We start from the raw sequence: 17,703 nt of genomic DNA, 5'->3' as shown, positions 1-17,703 counted from the left end.
AAATTTCAAAAGTGGTGTAGTTGTACGAGTGAAATATTTAGAGAACAAATCTTTGTTCGCAGTTATCTTTATATTTTCTGTGTTGATTTGAAATAATTCTTCATAAAACAACATGTGGATAGTAAAAAAGTACAATGAGGTGAAAAAATTAACCAAAATAAATAAAAGTATTTTTACAACTTTAAAACGTTACAGATATATTTACAAAGAAAAAAAAAACAGTTTTTTGCTTTTATGCACTTTTTAATCAGTTTCAAAAATTCCATATAAAGACTCAATACTTCCATATAAAGACTCAATCAATTATGATCAATTATAAAAGTAATGATTGAACTCGAATTTTTTTTAAATTTATAACTTGTATTATATTGTAAAAAAACTTGAGGTTGAGACTTGCCATAAAGTTAATAAACGCTTAATCTAAATCGAGCATGTGATCCAGTAGTCGATGGCTAGTCGTCATGTTGTGGTGTTCGCATTCTAGATCGAGCACGTGATCCAGGAGTCGAAGGCTAAAGTAAAGTTAAAGTTCAGTTTTTTTGTTGTTCAAAATCTGTGTTTGAAATTTATAAATATTACTGCAATTTACCCCTCGCGTTCCTGGTGTTGATGGTCCAGATGCTCTTTGTCGCGCCTTCTGAAGAGCTAGTTCCGCTGCTTCGCATCTTTCAACAGCGTCTTCCAGTTCAGCTGAAGCTTTCTTAAACTTTGATTGCCATTGAGAGATTTGTTGCTCCTAAGATTTAAGTAAACATAATATAGGAAAATATCTCATATAAAATTTAAAGAAAATATTTTTTAAAACCATTTCGCAATATACTTACCGACTCTTCAAATTGAGCTCTTAACTTCTTCACTTTTTGTTCAGATTTGTTTGCATTATCAACAGCTATTTCAACAGCTTTTTTTTCGTCTTCTATTTGAAATTGCAATTCCTTCACCTTTTTCTCATTTTTTCGTGCGTTCTTCATTATTTCTGCAGAGCGTCGCACTTCTGTATCTAGTTCACTTTCGAGTTCTGAAATCTATAAAATTAAAATAGTAGTTCACTATTTAACAATATACTGTTAACATTAACTCGTTAGTATTACCGACTTACTCTTGTTTCCAGTTTCTTAATTTGAGTCTTTAATCCTTTTCCTCCTTGCGATTCAGCTTCGTCAAGTCGCGATTGAAGGTCTAGAACACTTTTGCTCAGGATTGCTCGGGCTTTCTCAGAAGCAGCTGTGGCTTCTTGCGCTTGACTTAATTCATTAATCAGACGAGCGACTTCTGCCGCCGCTTTCGAGGCCCTTTCTTCGGATGCTTTAGCTTCGTTATCTAATTCTTCTAGCTCTTCTTGTAGAGCATGGTAATCGCCTTCAGCTTTTCGCTTAGCGTTGCTCATATTGTTATACAGTGCTTGCAGTTCTGAGATACGATCACTATTTTCAGACTTTTCATTTTCAGCCAATTTTCTTGCACGAATAGCTTGTTCAAGAGCAGTTTTAGCCTCGTCTAATTGAACAGCTAGTTCATTCGCTCTTCTTTCCGCTCGGTTGGCAGTATCTCTGAGACCGTCTCGATTATTTGACTCGTCATCTATCATTGTCTGTAACTCCTAAAATTTTCATAAATGCCACAAAATTTATGAAAGAGTATAAAATTTACTCCCTTGATTTTAATAATAGCAAACTTTTAAAAACAGTATGAAGTTGAAAGCAATCGGTCATCAGAAAGATCATTTGAAAATAACAAAAAAAAAAAAGAAACACATCAACCTAGTAACAGTTCATAATGAACTTTTAAAATTTCACATTTAATGACAGTTGTCTAAAATATTACTTTTATTTGAGCAGCCATTTTCTTTAATTGCTTTTGATATTCAGCCGATTGCCTATTGGCTGTCTCAAGTTGAGCTTCCAGGTCACTCAACTCTGCATCATGTTGTTTTCTTTGTTTAGCTTGCTCGTTGCGACTTCTTTGTTCACTATCAATGGTGTTTTGCAGGCTTTCAATTTGTCTTTGATGGTTTTTCCGCAAGTTCTCCAGTTCCTCATCGCGTTCTGAAAATTTCTTTTCGGTTGCTTGTTTTAGCTGAGTCAGCTCAAGCTGGGCTTTCAACAGTTTACCTTCTTCTTGTTCAAGAGCAAGTTCAGCTTCTTCAAGTGCAACCTGTGCATAACTCAATCATTAGAATTTTTGTTTTAGAGTTATTTATATCACGGAAATTGAACAAAAAAACTTACCTGAAGTTCTTCATTTTCTAAACCAAGCTTTCTTCTTAATTTATCAATCTCCAAACTGCTTTTGCCGCCTTCATTAAGTTGTTCAGAAACAGCTTGGATTTCAGCTTTAAATAAATAAACAAATAAATAAAACTAAATTGAATTAAAATGTTTACATAAATTTTACGTTTTTTTCCGCGAAATACTTTTTAAAACCAAAAGAAAAAACCAAAAGAAAAAACCAAAAGAAATCAGAAGCTGATCAAATACCAGTTAAAGCGCGATTTTCTTTTTTCAAAGCCTCTATCTTTTCATTTGCTTCTTCACTTGCTGCTTTAGCTTTGAGTAGATCAGTAGAATAAGATCGCGCATCGCGTTGAGCTTTATCCAATTCTGCTTGGATTTCTTCGCATTTTTGTTTCCATTCGTTGATTTGCTGATCAACTTTCTTTTGCTTTTTCTCTAAGTTTGATGCTTGTGCTTGAGCCTAAAGAAAAAACCTTTTTAGACTTTTTTTTAATCTTGAATCTAAAAGCAAACATTTAGCTTCGTTTTATTCCTATTAAAAAACTTGAGATTTTTAACAGCAACAGAAAAAAAATATGCCTTCTCAAGATCTAGAAGTAGATCTTCGACTTCTTCGTTCATTCTGTTTTTCACTTTCTCCATTCCAGCAGCTTTAGATTCAGCTGCTACTAAAGCCTCCTCTACTTCTTGCACTCTTTTTGCAAGTTTTTTCTTTGCTTCTTCAAGCTCTTCGACTCGACTTGCTCCGTCTTGTTCGTATTTATTTTTCCACTGCTGTGCATCGGCATTAGCACGCGAATACTTATTTTGCAAATCTTGTTTTGCTGCTGCTTCCTCTTCAAGTTGCTCTTGAAGAGATTCAATTTCTGCTAAAGCATTCTGGAGCTTATTATAGGTCTCAAGTTTTGCCTAAAGTTTTAATTTTAAAGTTTTAATTTTAAAATAAATTTAAAGATTTGAATTTTAATTTAAATAAAAACTCAGAAAAAATATAAAGAAAAGCTTCGTCATTAAAAACCTTTGACTCAGCATCGTTCGAATGTTTACTGTCTGCAAGTTGGGTTTCCAAACTTTTTAGATTTTTAGTTGCTAGGCCCAAATTATGTTCTGACTCGCTAAGTTGACTGTTCAGTGCAGCCAACTCATTGTTTGCTTTCGCGTTCTTTAATTCACTCTGGGAATACGCTTCTTCAACTTGCGCGAGCTTGTTGTTAAGTTCATTAATTTGTTCTTCCAATGCGCGGGAACCTTTCTCGCTGTTAGTCTTTTGTTTTTTAACTTGATCAAGTGAGTTTTTAAATTCGTTCAGTTCGTTAGTTAGCTGGCTTTTTTCTTTCTCTAATCTATTTTAAAAAAAAAAAAAAAAAAAATGAAGAACAAAAAAAATAAACATCAGGAAACGTCTGACAAGTTATTTTAATAAGATTTTTCTTTTTACTTTGCTTTGGCTTTCTTTGTGGCTTCGTTCTCCTCTTGAATTTCCGCTATTGTGGCGTTAGTTTTAGCTTTAATTGCTGCTATGGCTGCATCGTTGGCTGCGTTAAGAGCTTCAATCTCTTTCCTCAAACGATTGCATTCAGCTTCGCGCTTTTTACCAACTTCAACCTTAAAGATATAGATAAAGATTAAGTTTTTTGTTAAAGTTTTGCATATAAAAATTTATACATATTCATTTTATGCTTTTTGACTATTGTTTGCAACGTATGAGAAACTATTACTTATTATAATACATACTAACGTAGTTCATAAAAATATACGGTCCGTAAAAAAGAACTTAATTGTGATATTGTACAACCGCAAGAAAAGTAAAACTTACTTGGGCTGATGTAGCACCACCTGCAGTTTCCAACTGATCTTGCAGTTCTTCAATTTGTGTCTCTAAATCTTTTCTTATTTGCTCCGACTTTTGTCGCAATTTTCTCTCGTTTTCCAGCTCTTCTTCTAATTCTTCGATTTTTGCAAGAAGTTCTTGTATTTTCTTTTGAAGTTGGTTAAGCTGTGCTTCAAGACCTTCTTTAACGTTTTCCAAATCAGATAATGCCTTTTCTCGTCTTAAAATAACAGAGATAAAAATCTTTTATTGAATATAAAAACTTTAATAAAACTTTCTGGCTCAAGAAAATAAAAAACGAATGTATAATAGGTGGCTCTCGCTTTTTATTTACAGTATCACACACATATATATATAACCAACTTATTTGAAATATATTATGTATTTCCCGGATTTATCAATTACAAAGTTTATAATAATGTTTATTGTTACGCTGTTTATAGGTTTCATTCCGTTTCCCTCATTTAATTTCAAAATTATAGCAGCTTTTCATAAGTGGCATGTTTTGCTGTTTTATTTAAACCTCACTTCTAAAAGAAAAGTATTTATTAGTTTTAAATTGTTTAAAAGTAGAAAATTCGCAATCCAGTGTTCTAGACAAAATTTAAGTCGTGATGAATGTGTCGCAATTGTTACTTTGTCTAATGAAGAATTAACAAATCGCGAACTTGGTAGAAGATTTGGACTGTCTCATACAATAATCGGTAGGGTTCTACAAAGGTTTGTAAAGCCCAATGATCACGCTTGACGACTTGGCTAAAGCTGACCACGAGGACCGATTTTTAATGTTTCGAACACTGAGAGAACAGTTCACCGCACGAAGTCTCCAAATACAACTTGCTGAGATTTATGTCAAGATACCATAAGAAGAAGACGTGCTTTAAATTTACGACCTCGAACAGCAGCTATTGGTCCCAGATTGTCTGTAGGCCACCGAAGAGACAGACTGGCTTTTGCAAAGAGGTATACGAACTAGGAAATACATGATTGGGTCAGGTCTTATTTACAGATGAGTCAAGGTTTTGAATTGTAAGTTCTGATCGTTGCCCAAGAGTGTACAGAAAACCAAATGGAAGGTATTTTGCTTGTAACATTCGAGAAACCACTTTAAATGGAGGCGGCTCATTGATGGTATGGTTGATGGTGGACGTCTGACTTCTCAACGATAAATAGCAGACATTTTAGAGTCTTTTCTGGTACCTTTTACACTGTACATTGGAGATTGATTCCTTCTTATGCATGATAATGCTATTCCACATACAACTCATATTGTTACTGAATACTTAAATAATGTTTATATTGAAGTTTTGGAGTGGCCAGCTTGCAGTCTAGATATGAACCCAATGGGGCATCTTTGAAACATAATGGGATGCTGTGTTAGAAGCCAACATCCACCATCTAACAACCTAGACAAGCTGCGACAAAGATATCCCTCAAGAAACGATTTGATTTCTAATTGAAAGTATGCCACTGTGCTATCAGGCTGTAAAGACATCAAGAGGTGATAACACTAGCTATTGATAAGTCAAAAATGTTTCAATTTAAGCTGTATTTAGTGTGCACAACAATAACAATGATTTTACTTTTATTTTTTAAACGAACCATTGTTTTGGTTTTAGTTTTTTCATCACCATCCAAGTCAATTTTATTATTATCATCGAAATAGTTGTATTCATGTGTTCTATTCTTAATATGTTAGTCAAAATATATGATAATATTGAAGACAATTAAAATAAATCGAAATCTAAAAGTGGTGCGTTAATTTTGTGGTTAAGTGTATATGTATGTAAATTTCACCAATAACATTTCATCAATAACATATACATATATATAGACAGTATCATAAAACTTTTTACTTTGTTACGGTATCCTGAGTTTCCTTTAGGCGAGTTTCTGTATCTGCAAGCTTATCTCGATTTTCTTTAAGATCCCCTTCAACTTTTTTCTTTTCTTTCTCTAGTTTTAATTTAGCATCTTTTTCTTTTTTTAAATCTTGTTCCATCTTTAAAATAAATAAAAAGAATATGAGCCAATTAAAAGCTACAATGATGTACAAAACTGAGTTTTTTCACTCTATTGTCATTAAGTTTCATTTCTTTCATCATTTTTAAATAAAGTTTTACCTTACAAAGTTAGAATAAAAACCTTTTTTTGTGTAATCTTTTAACTTACATCTCTAATAGAAGACTCCAACTTGTTTTTTGTTTTATTGAGATTGTTGCACTTGTCTTCAGCAGCTTGTAGTTGTTCAGTTCGATCTTTTAATTCATCATCGACGTGTTTCTTTTCTGCAGTCATTTTGGAGATAGTTTCGTCTTGCTTTCGAATATCCTCGTTCAAAGTATCAATTTGTTTATCGCGATTTTGTTTTTCTATTTCAAGCTACAACGAGATATTTAAAAAATTGTTACAGGAAACATGTAGAGGGCTTAACTTCGTACCAGTTTATCACTTACTCTACTGATATTATCACTTACTCTACTGATATTATCACTTACTCTACTGATATTAGATTGAAGTTCCTCAGCCTGTTCATTAAGTTCTTCAATTTTGTCTTCCGCTTCTTGAACCTTCCCTTCAAGAACTGAAACAGAATGCTCCTCTCCATCCAGTTTCTCTAGCGCTTCATTTAGACTAGATTCGAGTTTATCCTAATAAGTAATGTAAATAAATAAAAAGATATAAGTACTTTAAATATCAATAACTTTCTATGTTATCAAAGTTTACTTTGTTAAATTATAAGTTCTTTTTACCTAATACAAATAAAAGCTATACCTTAATCGCCTGAATGCTTAAAAGTTTATCTTCTGTAGCAATTAGTCTGTCAGTTTCGGCCTGTAAACTTGCATAAAGCTTTTCTTTTTGCGACATAGCTTCTGTTAGCTCCTCTTCCATTTTTTTTCGAGCTTCAGCATCTTTTTTTGATTGCTCTTTGGCAGCTTCCAACTCTTCTTCCTTTGCTCTCATTTCATCCTCTGCTCGCGCAACACTCAGCAACGGTTGGACCTAAATAACGTTGGGTACTGTTTAAATTTTTGTACATATTAAATTTAATAAAGAAGTTTTTTTTTTTTTTTTGCTTTTTCTTTTCTAATATTAATGACCAAAAATTAACCCGGGTGTACAACTTCCACCATGACCAATTTCTCAAGAACAAATACTTTCTGACGTTTCTCTGAATAACAGCAAGACCAATACTAAAATCAAAATATAAAAACTGATATATCGTTTTTACTTCAATACGGATCAGAAATTTGGTTATCTCTTAGCCACTTACCGTTGCGCCACCATCTTTTTATATTCGCTTCGCATGAGGCTGCCCTTGCAATATGCCTGGAATTGTGAAATAATCTTTGATAATCTTTCATCGCGCATCTCTTCCAATTCTCCTACTATACCAGCCCGAAAGAAAATTTTTGTTTTTCCTACTCTGTATTCACTCTGATCTAGTTGAAGTGCTTCGATTAATTTTTCTGCAGCAACTTTACCATCAATAAAACCAGGTGGAATTGCATTGGAAGCCAATATTTGATATCTAAAACATTTATTTCGTTTTAATTTAGTTTATCATTTTTAACTGTTATTTTATTACATTCAAGAACAAAAAATGAGAAAAGATGAGCAATAAATTGAATTGCAATTTTTTGAGAAAAATATACCTTAATTTAAAGTCTTGAAAGTTCATTCTGGACGGGAATCCTTTTCGACAGATACGGATACCTTCTAAAACACCATTACATCTCAACTGATGAAGAACCAGTTGGCCCTCAACTAGTCCTGGTTCTTTCTTTTCATTAGGGATGATGCATCTTACGAAATGAGGACTGGTCATTCCAAGAGTGGTTAACAAATTTTTTAATTGCTCTTTATGACGGAAAGAAACAGTTTGGAATGAGCTACCCTTGCGGCGACCGGCAGCCTCTAAAATTTATTAATTTAAAAAATAGTATAAACATTTTTTATTTCTTAAATATTTTTAAACGCTTTTTACGTCAAAAGGAATAAGAAAAGATTAATGTAGCAAATCTTACGATCAGGATCGTAGTCTTGGAAGAGTAGGTTGACTAACGGATCAGTAGCATGGCTGAAAAGACCAGCGGTGTGATCATTTATTGGATCCTTGTTCTTTTCCAACCACCCTTCCACTGAGTAACCCACAGAACCAGCATAATGGTGTATTATGAAGTCACCTGAAGAATGAGCATTTATTAACTGCAATTAATAGTTTTTTTGTGAAAGATGATTTTAATTAAATACGATTGCAAAAAAGTTACCAGAGCGCGATTTGACCTGTTTGTTTGATGGTTTTTCATACGAGGCGTTAGTGCCGGCATGTTGCTTATGTAGCTTGGCGAGATAAGTGGCATCGGTTGCTTTTGGTACAATGCATTCTTCTTCCAAAATTGCAAATATTCCCATTGGCTAAAATTTCAATTATAGGAAAATTTTGAAAAAAAGTCAAGGACGAAGTAATTCAGTTTGTTAAGTTTGTTCAGTTTATTAAGTTTGTTAAGTTTATTTAGATAAAACTTAAAAAGATTACCTTTTCTATGAGATCAATTGTTTGCTCTAAATCCATACCAAAATCAATAAACTCCCAATTAATTCCTTCTCTCTTATACTCTTCTTGCTCCAAAACAAACATGTGGTGGTTGAAAAACTGTTGCAATTTCTCATTTGTTAAGTTAATGCACAGTTGCTCAAACGAATTGTACTAGTAACAAAAATAGTTAAATAGAAGAAATTATTATTCAGCTTTTTCTTTTTCTTATTCTAAAATTTTTTTTTTCATGTTTTTACAATACTAAAAGTACCTCAAAAATTTCAAAACCAGCAATATCTAGTACTCCAATAAAATAAGCGCGTCGTTCTTTCGTGTCCAAAGCCTTGTTCACGCGTTGAACAATCCACAAAAACATACGCTCAAAAAGCGCCTTTGAAAGAGCAGCAACAGCATATAAAACTTGGTTAACATTCTGACCTTTATTCACAAACTCCGTACCAACTTTAACCTTAGGTTTCACTAAGGATTTGTGAAATTCTCCGACCGGTATGCCGAGCAAGTAACCAACTCTCTCGCCGTCTTTAAAACAAATGGCAAACATAAAGAAAAATTGAACAAAGTTTTTTTAAAAAGAATAAAAAACTCGTGTTCTATATGAACAAAAAAACACTTAATGGATGTTGAAACTCCTTAAGCAAAAAGACATAATGTCCGTGGTATAAGTTTTTTTCCGTAAAGAAAACGTGATAATCACGTATTTTTTTAATTAAAATGATAAAAATGAAGGCCCACATTCTGAAGTGAAGCTAAAAAGAACAATAACAAAATGCTGTCTTTCTTTATTGATTTTCTAATTTTCTTTTAAACTATAGAATAATAAAGGTAATAAAGTTTAAACACATTTTTTTCTTTTTATAGATATTTGAAATTACCAGCAGGATCCACAACTTCCGCTTGTTCATCTCGAGGTTTTTGTTTTAGCTTGATGTTTCCAAAGTTTAAGATTGCAGCGCATATTTTGAACATAGAATCCTGCTCATCTTTAGTAAATCCGAGAACAGAAATGGCTTCCTATGAAGAAAATGTTTCTAATAATAGTAATAACATTTTAAAAAAAATTTAGTTACTAACAATAAAATGTTATAAGAATAAAAATATAAGACAAGACAAGCTATGTCAAGTAAAAGATAAGTGTTTACCAAAGTGGCATTATATTCCTCGTGATCATCAATAGCATCAACTGTTGGCACACCTTTGTTTAAAAATTCATAATCAGCAGCTTTTCGCGAAGGAATGCAAAGTTTCGTCAAATAGTCATCGTCAGCTGCATACAGCAGTTGGTAAAAGATGTGATAATTACGCTCAGCACTTCCTTGATGAATGACACGGTTTTTTTCTAACAAATCTAAATAAAAATTTAATAAATAATTGTAATGTTTAAAGACTTCTTCAAAGAAAATTTTGGACAACTGAAAATACTCACATGACTCGATATCAGCTCCAGCAAGTTTTCCTTGTTGTGAAAAATGACAACGGATGAATTTACCCTTAATAATGAAGTCAAAAAGATCAAAATTATTAAACTAAAAAAAAAAGAAGATATTCAAAAGAAATTCTTGTTGACCACGTTACTTACAAATCGAGATGAGTTGTTGTTTCTTGTCGTCTTGGCATTACCAAAAGCTTCGAGAAGGGGGTTAGCTTGAACTACTTGCTCGTCTAACGATCCTTTCATACGAGAAGATTCAGCGGCGCTCGATTCCTGGCAAATTGATTATAAAATTAAAAGTATATAAACAGTTTTAGCATACATCAATTTCTGAATGTTAAAAAACCAATCGACGATACCTTTGTTTTTTTTTCTACCCCGGCGACTTTAGCTATGTATTGAATAACCTTCTTTGTATTTTCAGTTTTTCCAGCACCAGACTCTCCACTAACAGAAAAAATGTTCGTCTTACATAAAATTTTAATTGGAGATCTTTTTTGATGCTAGTTTTTCATTTATCTTTTACTTACGTAATTAATATAGATTGATTTTCATGTTCTGTTAACATATCTTGATAAGCTTCATCAACAATGGCGAAGACGTGCGGCGGACATTCGACTCTTCTTTTTCCTCGATAAATTTTGATTACTTCATCAGTGTATATTGGTAAGCGGCGGTAAGGATTTATTGCAATGCAAAACAAACCTGAGTAAGTCTGAAAAAATTACGATTGTTACAAAATAACAGTTTTTGAAGCTATTTGAAGCCATCAACACAAAACCTTTTTACATTTATAAACATCATAAAACAGTTCAAAAAAGTTCAATCCAAATTTAATGCAAAAAAATGTTTAAAAAGAACGTCATTTTCTTACGTAAATAAGCCCTTCAAAGTATCTGGATTTTAAGTTGTATAAAACGCTCGCTTCGTTTAAATATGTCAACGAAGCCATGTCTACACATTTCTCGTACTTTGGAGGGTTCATTTGCTCGCACATTTCCTTTTTAAACTCCATTGACTAAAATGCAAAAAAAAATACATATGAAAAAAAATAACAACCTCTTATATAACCAAGAAAAACACCACACAAAGTTTTTATAAAACAACACACAGAGTTTTTAGATGATGCGATAGAAAATGGCACTTTCTTCCTTTTTTAATGCAACCTTTCTTTTGTAAGACAACACTCGTTAACCTTCGTAACTCTTCTCGATGATTTGCAAAAAATTCGTAACTGTGTGCAATAGAAACCTACCTTTCCATCTTCGGTTTCTACAAAAACCACATCTCCGTTTGTTCCTTTAACTTCTGCTGCGACGTAACCTGCATCTTCTTTGACTGGCACCCAAACCCATTTTTTTGCATCAAAAGATTTTGCTTGGTCTCTTATTGCAACAGCTGGGTCTACCCGAAGGTATTTTAATGGGTCATCTAGCATAGCGTCGTGCGACATCTTTCTAAAATGTTTTGCTGAAAATAAGCTGGAAAAACTAAAACTAATCTAAAATCAGCCTATACGCCTGGTACTTTGTATTAATATAATTTGTTTTATTGTTTAAGAAGGAGCGTACGCTTATAATACAATAGGTATTAAACTTCTTTGCTTTTAGTAACCAATCAGCTTCCAGTATTATGCATAATTTATTAATTATAAAATGTTCTAAGTTAAGATAAAATTTTTCTGCGGATTTTAAGAAAGCAATAGATGATCTTATTTTATTATAAAAATCGGGAATATTGAAAGCTATTAGATCTCTTTAAAAGATGTATTTTGATCTTTATTAAGGTATTATACACCTTCCTTTAAGATAATATCTTTTTATATCATATAACTTCTCTTACATTTAACTTTCAATTGCGATTTTGTTCTTAACCATCAAAGCGACTCACTTTACTTTAAAAAAAGCGACTCACTTTACTTTAAAGAAAGTGACTCACTTTACTTTAAAGAACTTTAGAGGTAAGGATTAAATTAAAGTTCATCAAGTAAAGAAAAAAAATTTCAACGAAAGTTAAGATTTTATTGATAGTTATGACTTTATCGATAGTTTCGATTTTATAAGTTAAGAATTACGTTGTCTTCAGTTTACCTAAAGATGTCATCTTTCACTTTATGAACTGAAAAATAAAAAACTGTTTGAGTGAATTCTTTGCCAAGATAATACCTATCATGGATGTTGATTGTTGTTATTTAAAATCTTTTAAGATTTATTAACAATTGTACCTTTTAATCTCTTTATTCAAGCGGCACAACGAGGCTTTCTTTTTTCGTAATCCAATAATACGAACGTTGCATTTGTAAATTTATTGCTGTATTAATAACACTCCTTCTATTTACTTCAGTAGTAACACTCCTAATTTAATGATAAATGTTTGTCCTTGTAAGGGTATACTTTTAAACTCTTTTGTTTTTCTAATGGTATTTGATGTCATAAATAGATGTTCAACTTAGCTTAAAAAGCAATTAAATAAGCTAAAACAAAAATAAATATGCATGAAGAACCTGACAAAAAAAACTCATACAAAAAAATACAGGCATATACATAAGTATCGTTGACATAAGAAACTAAACAAACTGCTTGCAACAAAACACAGTTGTTTATTTCACGTTCCTGAGTTTAAGGAACGGAAGAACGCTTTTAGAGTTTTTGAATAACGCAATCATGCAATTTTCATAAATATCCTTGGAATCTGATTGCAGGATAAATTTAATTGAAATAAAATCTTAAGTAACAAATGGGACAAATCTTTAATAGAGGAAGGACATCTTTGATGCATACTGTCAATAGTTGCGTTTTTAAGCAGCACAGCAACATGTAAAAACTGAAACAAAATTGTAAACATTCGAATATCGAATCAAATCATTTAAATATATTTTTTTAAAGCAAGTTCCTTTAAATTTCCTCGTTGAATATTTTTATAACTTTAAACAAAAAGTTTCAAAAGAAAAGAAAAACCAAAATTTTCAGTTCTCTTACTTTTACAGCAGCAACGAAATTGAAGCACAATATTTTTTTAATATGATTTCACAATAAAAATCGTCAAAGTACTTATTTTACAATAACAGAAGATCCTAAAATATTCCGTTATTAGATATTACATTTTAGGGTATCTCTGCGTGGAATGACTCATTTGCTATTCTTTCTATTTCTCGTCTGAGCGTCTGTTCGACATTAAAGGAGAACCCTTTAAACAAACTTTTTGTCGGTTAGTTGACAACACCTCGCAACCTCTTAACAAAAAACTCAAAAACAGAGCTAAGTATGGAGAAGTGTGTTAAACACGATGGTTAATCTTACAAGACATTGAAAAAAGCAATATCTCTTAAAATAATTTATTGCAAATTGAAACAGTTTTTTTGCTTTTGTGCAAAAATTTAATGATAAGAGCAATTGCTAGTTTTGTTTTTGTCTGTTCACGTTTCTTCACGTCACAAACATTAAAGTATTTGTAAAGTTTTAAAAATATTTTAATGTTTGTGACCCTTTCTCACCTTATAAAAGCTATAATTTACCTTATAAAAGCTATAAGTCTTAGTTTTTAGCTGTTACATAATGCCATCAAGTCCTAAATCTTTCAAAAGAGGAAATAAAATGCAATTAAATTTCCAGACCAGATGACATTTGGATAACAAATAATTGTCTAAAGTGTAGACTGACATTCTTCTGTCAAAACTTAATGATTGTAGTGTACGCGGAGCCTCACAGTGGTTTAAACCTATTCTATCGTTAACAGCTTGTAACTTTAGACAAAGAGTTCTTTTTTTTAGTAACTTTTATCTGATGAAAGCTTCCATTCAAAACGCACATAAAAGAAATGCTCCTGTTAAATTTAGACTTTCCACGCACCGTAGTGAAAAAAAAGCTGTTTTTAAAAAAAAATGTCCACCATAAATGGTTCGCAACCTATATAACATATACTGTGATAACCTAGGTTTTGAAAATATTCTGTCGAAGTTCAAAAAAAAAAAAATAATAAAACAGGTTTAAACAGGTTCAGGACTTTTGGTGTTCATGGTAGGTAAAATCAAGAGATGGTGCAAATTTAAATTTTGTTCATACTGATGTCACATAAGAATGTTTTACAAAAAACCTCATTAATAGGAGTCTCGGAACAATATTTATCGGAAAAATCCTAAATTGGTTTCAATAACAATTGTAAGTAGGGGAGAGGGGGGCAGCTTAGAACGGGGGCAGCTTTGAAAAAATGAATTTTTGAAGCGATTTTGCATCTAAACTTAATAAAACTAAATATTTTGTGAAGATAATATTTATCGTCGCAACTGACGCCTGTTTTTCCTCGCATTTGACATAAACTGGACAAAATATTTGATTGATTTGTTTTTAAGGACAAATCGTAAATATTTCGATGTAAAGTTGTAAGATTTTCCTGACCACGTTTCTTATTTGTGAGATGTTTAATGTCATTTATAAGACAGAATAATTCATAACATTTACAATTAAGCAGAAAATGTCAATTATTCAGATAATTTTGTTTGAAAAACTCATCGTTCATTATTTAAAATGCTGTTGGGCCAGTTTTGAATAAAATGAATGGGGCACCTTTGAACTGTTGTTTAAACTAGGACAAGTAGGACAGTGTGTGTCTGCTGAACGTGAACAACTAATTACTATGTGTGGTAATATGTAGGAAATGTCATAGGAAGTTTCATTCCACCTGTTTTCATATTTAAATAGAGGATAAAAGGAGGACCACCGGATGTATTGGTTATGCAAACACTGCATCAAGTGGCTCGATGACAGTGCTAATGTTTTTAAAGGTTCTAGAACATATAAAAAAAACTAGTTAGATGTTCGAAAGAGGATCCTATTTTACTCTTAATGGATAATCATGAAAGCAATTGTACATTAGATGCCATCAACTATTGTTGTAAAAACGGAATGGTAGTTTTAATATTTCTCACTGCACTAATAGAATGCAACCTTTGGATGTGGCAGTTAATGGTCCTTTCAAGCAAAAACTGTCTATCTCTCAGAATAATTGGCTTGTATGCAATCAAGGAAAAACCATAACAATGTATAATTTAGTTGGCATAGTGACACCAGCATATACTACAACATATTGCCAGGAATATTGTTGCAGGTTTGTATTGAAAAAAAAAGATTTTTATTGTTAGAAACTTAATAAAATTTAAAACTAAATCAATGCTCTATTTAAAAAAAAAAAATCTAATCTCTGGTTATTTCCATTTGCCTGAGATAATTCAAAGCTACCCCACGTGTGTGCAAAGCTACCTCAGGTTGGGGCAGTTTTGAAAATTTTCACGCTTGTTAAAGAAATACAAATTCTGACTGAATTCTGAGGAAGCTGACCATCTCCCCTACTAAAAAATCTACCGATGGAGTATTAATCTACAAGGTCTCAGGACTCACCAAAAATAAAAACGAAAGTTATAGCCAAAGCTAAAGCCAAAGGCCAAAGGCTATAGCTTTGGCTATAGCCAAAGCTATAGCCAAAGGAAAAGAACACTTTTAAATTTTTATAGCATTTTATGCTACTGATCGTAATTGGAATCCCGTTGTAAATCTATTTTGTTTTTATAGAATTTTTAAAAAAATAATAATAATCCTTTACATATATGCATTGGACGTAAATTGACAAGAAATCAGCTTTTTAACATTTGTGGTTTGTGTAAAGGAATTTAAGGTGTAGGGTATACCACTAAAAACCTCTTTGAAAGGTGAAAATAGAAACTATGTTTTATTCTATTCTTATTATTAAGTATGGAAGCTTCAAAAGTTAGTAGAACGAAGCCTTAGCATTTAATTTCAGGCAAAAACTTAGAAGATTTTTGTGATTTTAATGCTTTTTAAAGATTCATAGTCACATCAAATAACTAATTTGTTAATAACACCATATGACTATTGGATATGGGATTCTATGGTTTTTAATTTCCACATTTGAGTGTACTTTGCAAACAAAAAGAGTTTTTTTTTTTATTCAGGTTAGTATTAAGTCTGGGTAAGTACCACTTACAAAGCCATTAGTAAGTATTCCTAGAGTTCAGTTGCATCTAATCTTAATTGTGTAAACCTTCCATATGTTGATCTGTCTGATGACACAAAGACTAACAAAAATCCTTGCTCCAATTAAGCTTTACCTGCTTAATACAAATGAAAGTTACTATAGTCTTAAAAAATATCTGGAATCCATGGACACTACCTTTTTTCGGGAGACCAGTAAAAAGAAAGTTTAGATTTTCTAAGGTCTAAGCTGCATGATATTCAATTAACTGCATGGTGGTCAATTAGCTGCATAGTGGTCAATTTTAAGTTGGATTGTTCAAAATTTCTAAAAAACATTCATGTGTAAGAAGCTTTATTAAAACAATCTGGAAAAAGATGAACTACCAGATCAACATATCAGTTCTATAATTAATTTCCTTAAATATTTAAAATCTGTTAAAGTTGTATATCTTGGGTCTTGATTGTTACCTGAATATGAATTAATCATAAACAAGTACAAAAAGAGAGCTGAATCAAACTTAGTTTGAAAGTATCCTCTAAAGTGCCTGCTCTTGTCTTTATCTTTTGCACCTGGTGTTTCGGCTGTCTCGCATACATGTAAATTTTTTTCACTTGCATCAAATTCCTATACAAAAAAAAGATTTGATTTTTGGTCTGAATGATGGAAATGACATTTAAAAAAAGCTTTGTTAACAAAAAGTCATTAGTTAAATTCTTATTTAGTGAAGAACTCTTTTAATGTTCAAAATTTGTATCCCCAATCAAATTGAACACTAAAAGTCCTGAACGCGCCTTTTTAAACGTATTTTACTTTTTTAGATGTCGACTGAATATTTTCAAAACCATGGTTATTACTGTACATGTTGTGGTGGCTGTACATGTTGTGGTGGTTTCAAAAATGCGAATCATTTCTGGTGGACATTTTTTTTTAAATAAACTATTACCACTTCGGTGCGTATAATGGAATGTGTAGAGAAGTTCTACATCAAGTTGCTTTAACCATTCTTGTTCAACTTTCTATTCACATTTACTATATGCATGTCAAGTTTCGGGATAATCAAAATCCGCCTATATCCAAAACTTTACATCCAAAACTTTTCCTTTCTAACTAAAACTTGTCTGGAATCAACAACACAATCTCCTTCCAACCATATTTCATAACTACTTTAACAATAGGACAACGTGTGCGCGTAACCTTAGATTTGTCATTAATAACAACTTAACCATCCCGCTAAAATAGACAATTAAACATGTTATTATTACCATGCTTAGTTGTCTGTTTTAGCATACTTTTTCTTGGGTAGCATATTCTTGATAGACCTTCCCTAAAACCCTAAAAACAGGTTTAATCCTGATTTTTTTTTCTGATTTATGTATATTACAAAATAAATTTTTTTAAACTTTTTTTTTATTGTGTTATTTCGTTTTATAAGTAACTATTTGCAATTGCCTATTTTTTGTAACATTTCTAACACGAATACATTGATTGATACGGATTAATTTACTTATTTTACAAGTGTTTTGCTATGGAAAATTATTTAAAAATACAGCTCGTTTTTTAATTTGAGCTTCGAATCACATACGACATCACATAGCAACAAAGTTCACAAAAGTTCTTTTTTTTTTTAATTTCACGGTATCGAGCTACAAATAAAATA

The 17,703-nt window shown here is 31.8% G+C and overlaps 1 protein-coding gene across 1 annotated transcript; it reads right to left on the bottom strand.

The window, feature by feature from the left end:
• Positions 1-51: 51 nt before the first annotated feature.
• Positions 52-12,225, bottom strand: LOC145193597 (uncharacterized). The gene is made up of 30 exons (XM_090072633.1): positions 11,314-12,225; positions 10,933-11,076; positions 10,589-10,773; positions 10,418-10,505; positions 10,206-10,331; positions 10,053-10,116; positions 9,769-9,974; positions 9,502-9,640; positions 8,880-9,148; positions 8,609-8,779; positions 8,340-8,487; positions 8,097-8,255; positions 7,725-7,986; positions 7,343-7,600; positions 7,181-7,262; positions 6,841-7,071; positions 6,564-6,716; positions 6,238-6,447; positions 5,922-6,067; positions 4,051-4,285; positions 3,673-3,839; positions 3,253-3,577; positions 2,814-3,143; positions 2,478-2,694; positions 2,229-2,332; positions 1,825-2,154; positions 1,100-1,600; positions 825-1,025; positions 590-736; positions 52-512 (listed from the first exon to the last, which is right to left on the bottom strand). The coding sequence occupies exons 1-30, from the start codon at positions 11,509-11,511 to the stop codon at positions 453-455; spliced, it is 5,856 nt and encodes a 1,951-aa protein (XP_089928759.1). The 5' UTR covers positions 11,512-12,225; the 3' UTR covers positions 52-452.
• Between the last annotated feature and the right edge of the window lie 5,478 nt (positions 12,226-17,703).

The sequence above is a fragment of the Hydra viridissima genome, unplaced genomic scaffold, assembly GCF_058129835.1.
Source record: "Hydra viridissima isolate aposymbiotic clone 2 unplaced genomic scaffold, HvirCarnegie_v1 scaffold_15, whole genome shotgun sequence".
In the NCBI taxonomy this organism is placed as follows: Eukaryota; Metazoa; Cnidaria; class Hydrozoa; order Anthoathecata; family Hydridae; genus Hydra; species Hydra viridissima.
Note: the sequence above shows the minus strand (reverse complement) of the source record. Positions and strands in the feature narration are given on the sequence as shown.

What these genes read in the sequence shown, in the direction of transcription:
- LOC145193597 (XM_090072633.1), bottom strand. Translation starts at nt 11,511, where the DNA reads ATGTCGCACGACGCTATGCTAGATGACCCATTAAAATACCTTCGGGTA. An exon ending in ACAGGTCAAATCGCGCTCTG is followed by an intron (nt 8,256 to 8,339) that starts GTAACTTTTTTG and finishes CTCATTCTTCAG; the next exon opens with GTGACTTCATAATACACCAT. An exon ending in CAACACCAGGAACGCGAGGG is followed by an intron (nt 513 to 589) that starts GTAAATTGCAGT and finishes ACTTTACTTTAG; the next exon opens with CCTTCGACTCCTGGATCACG.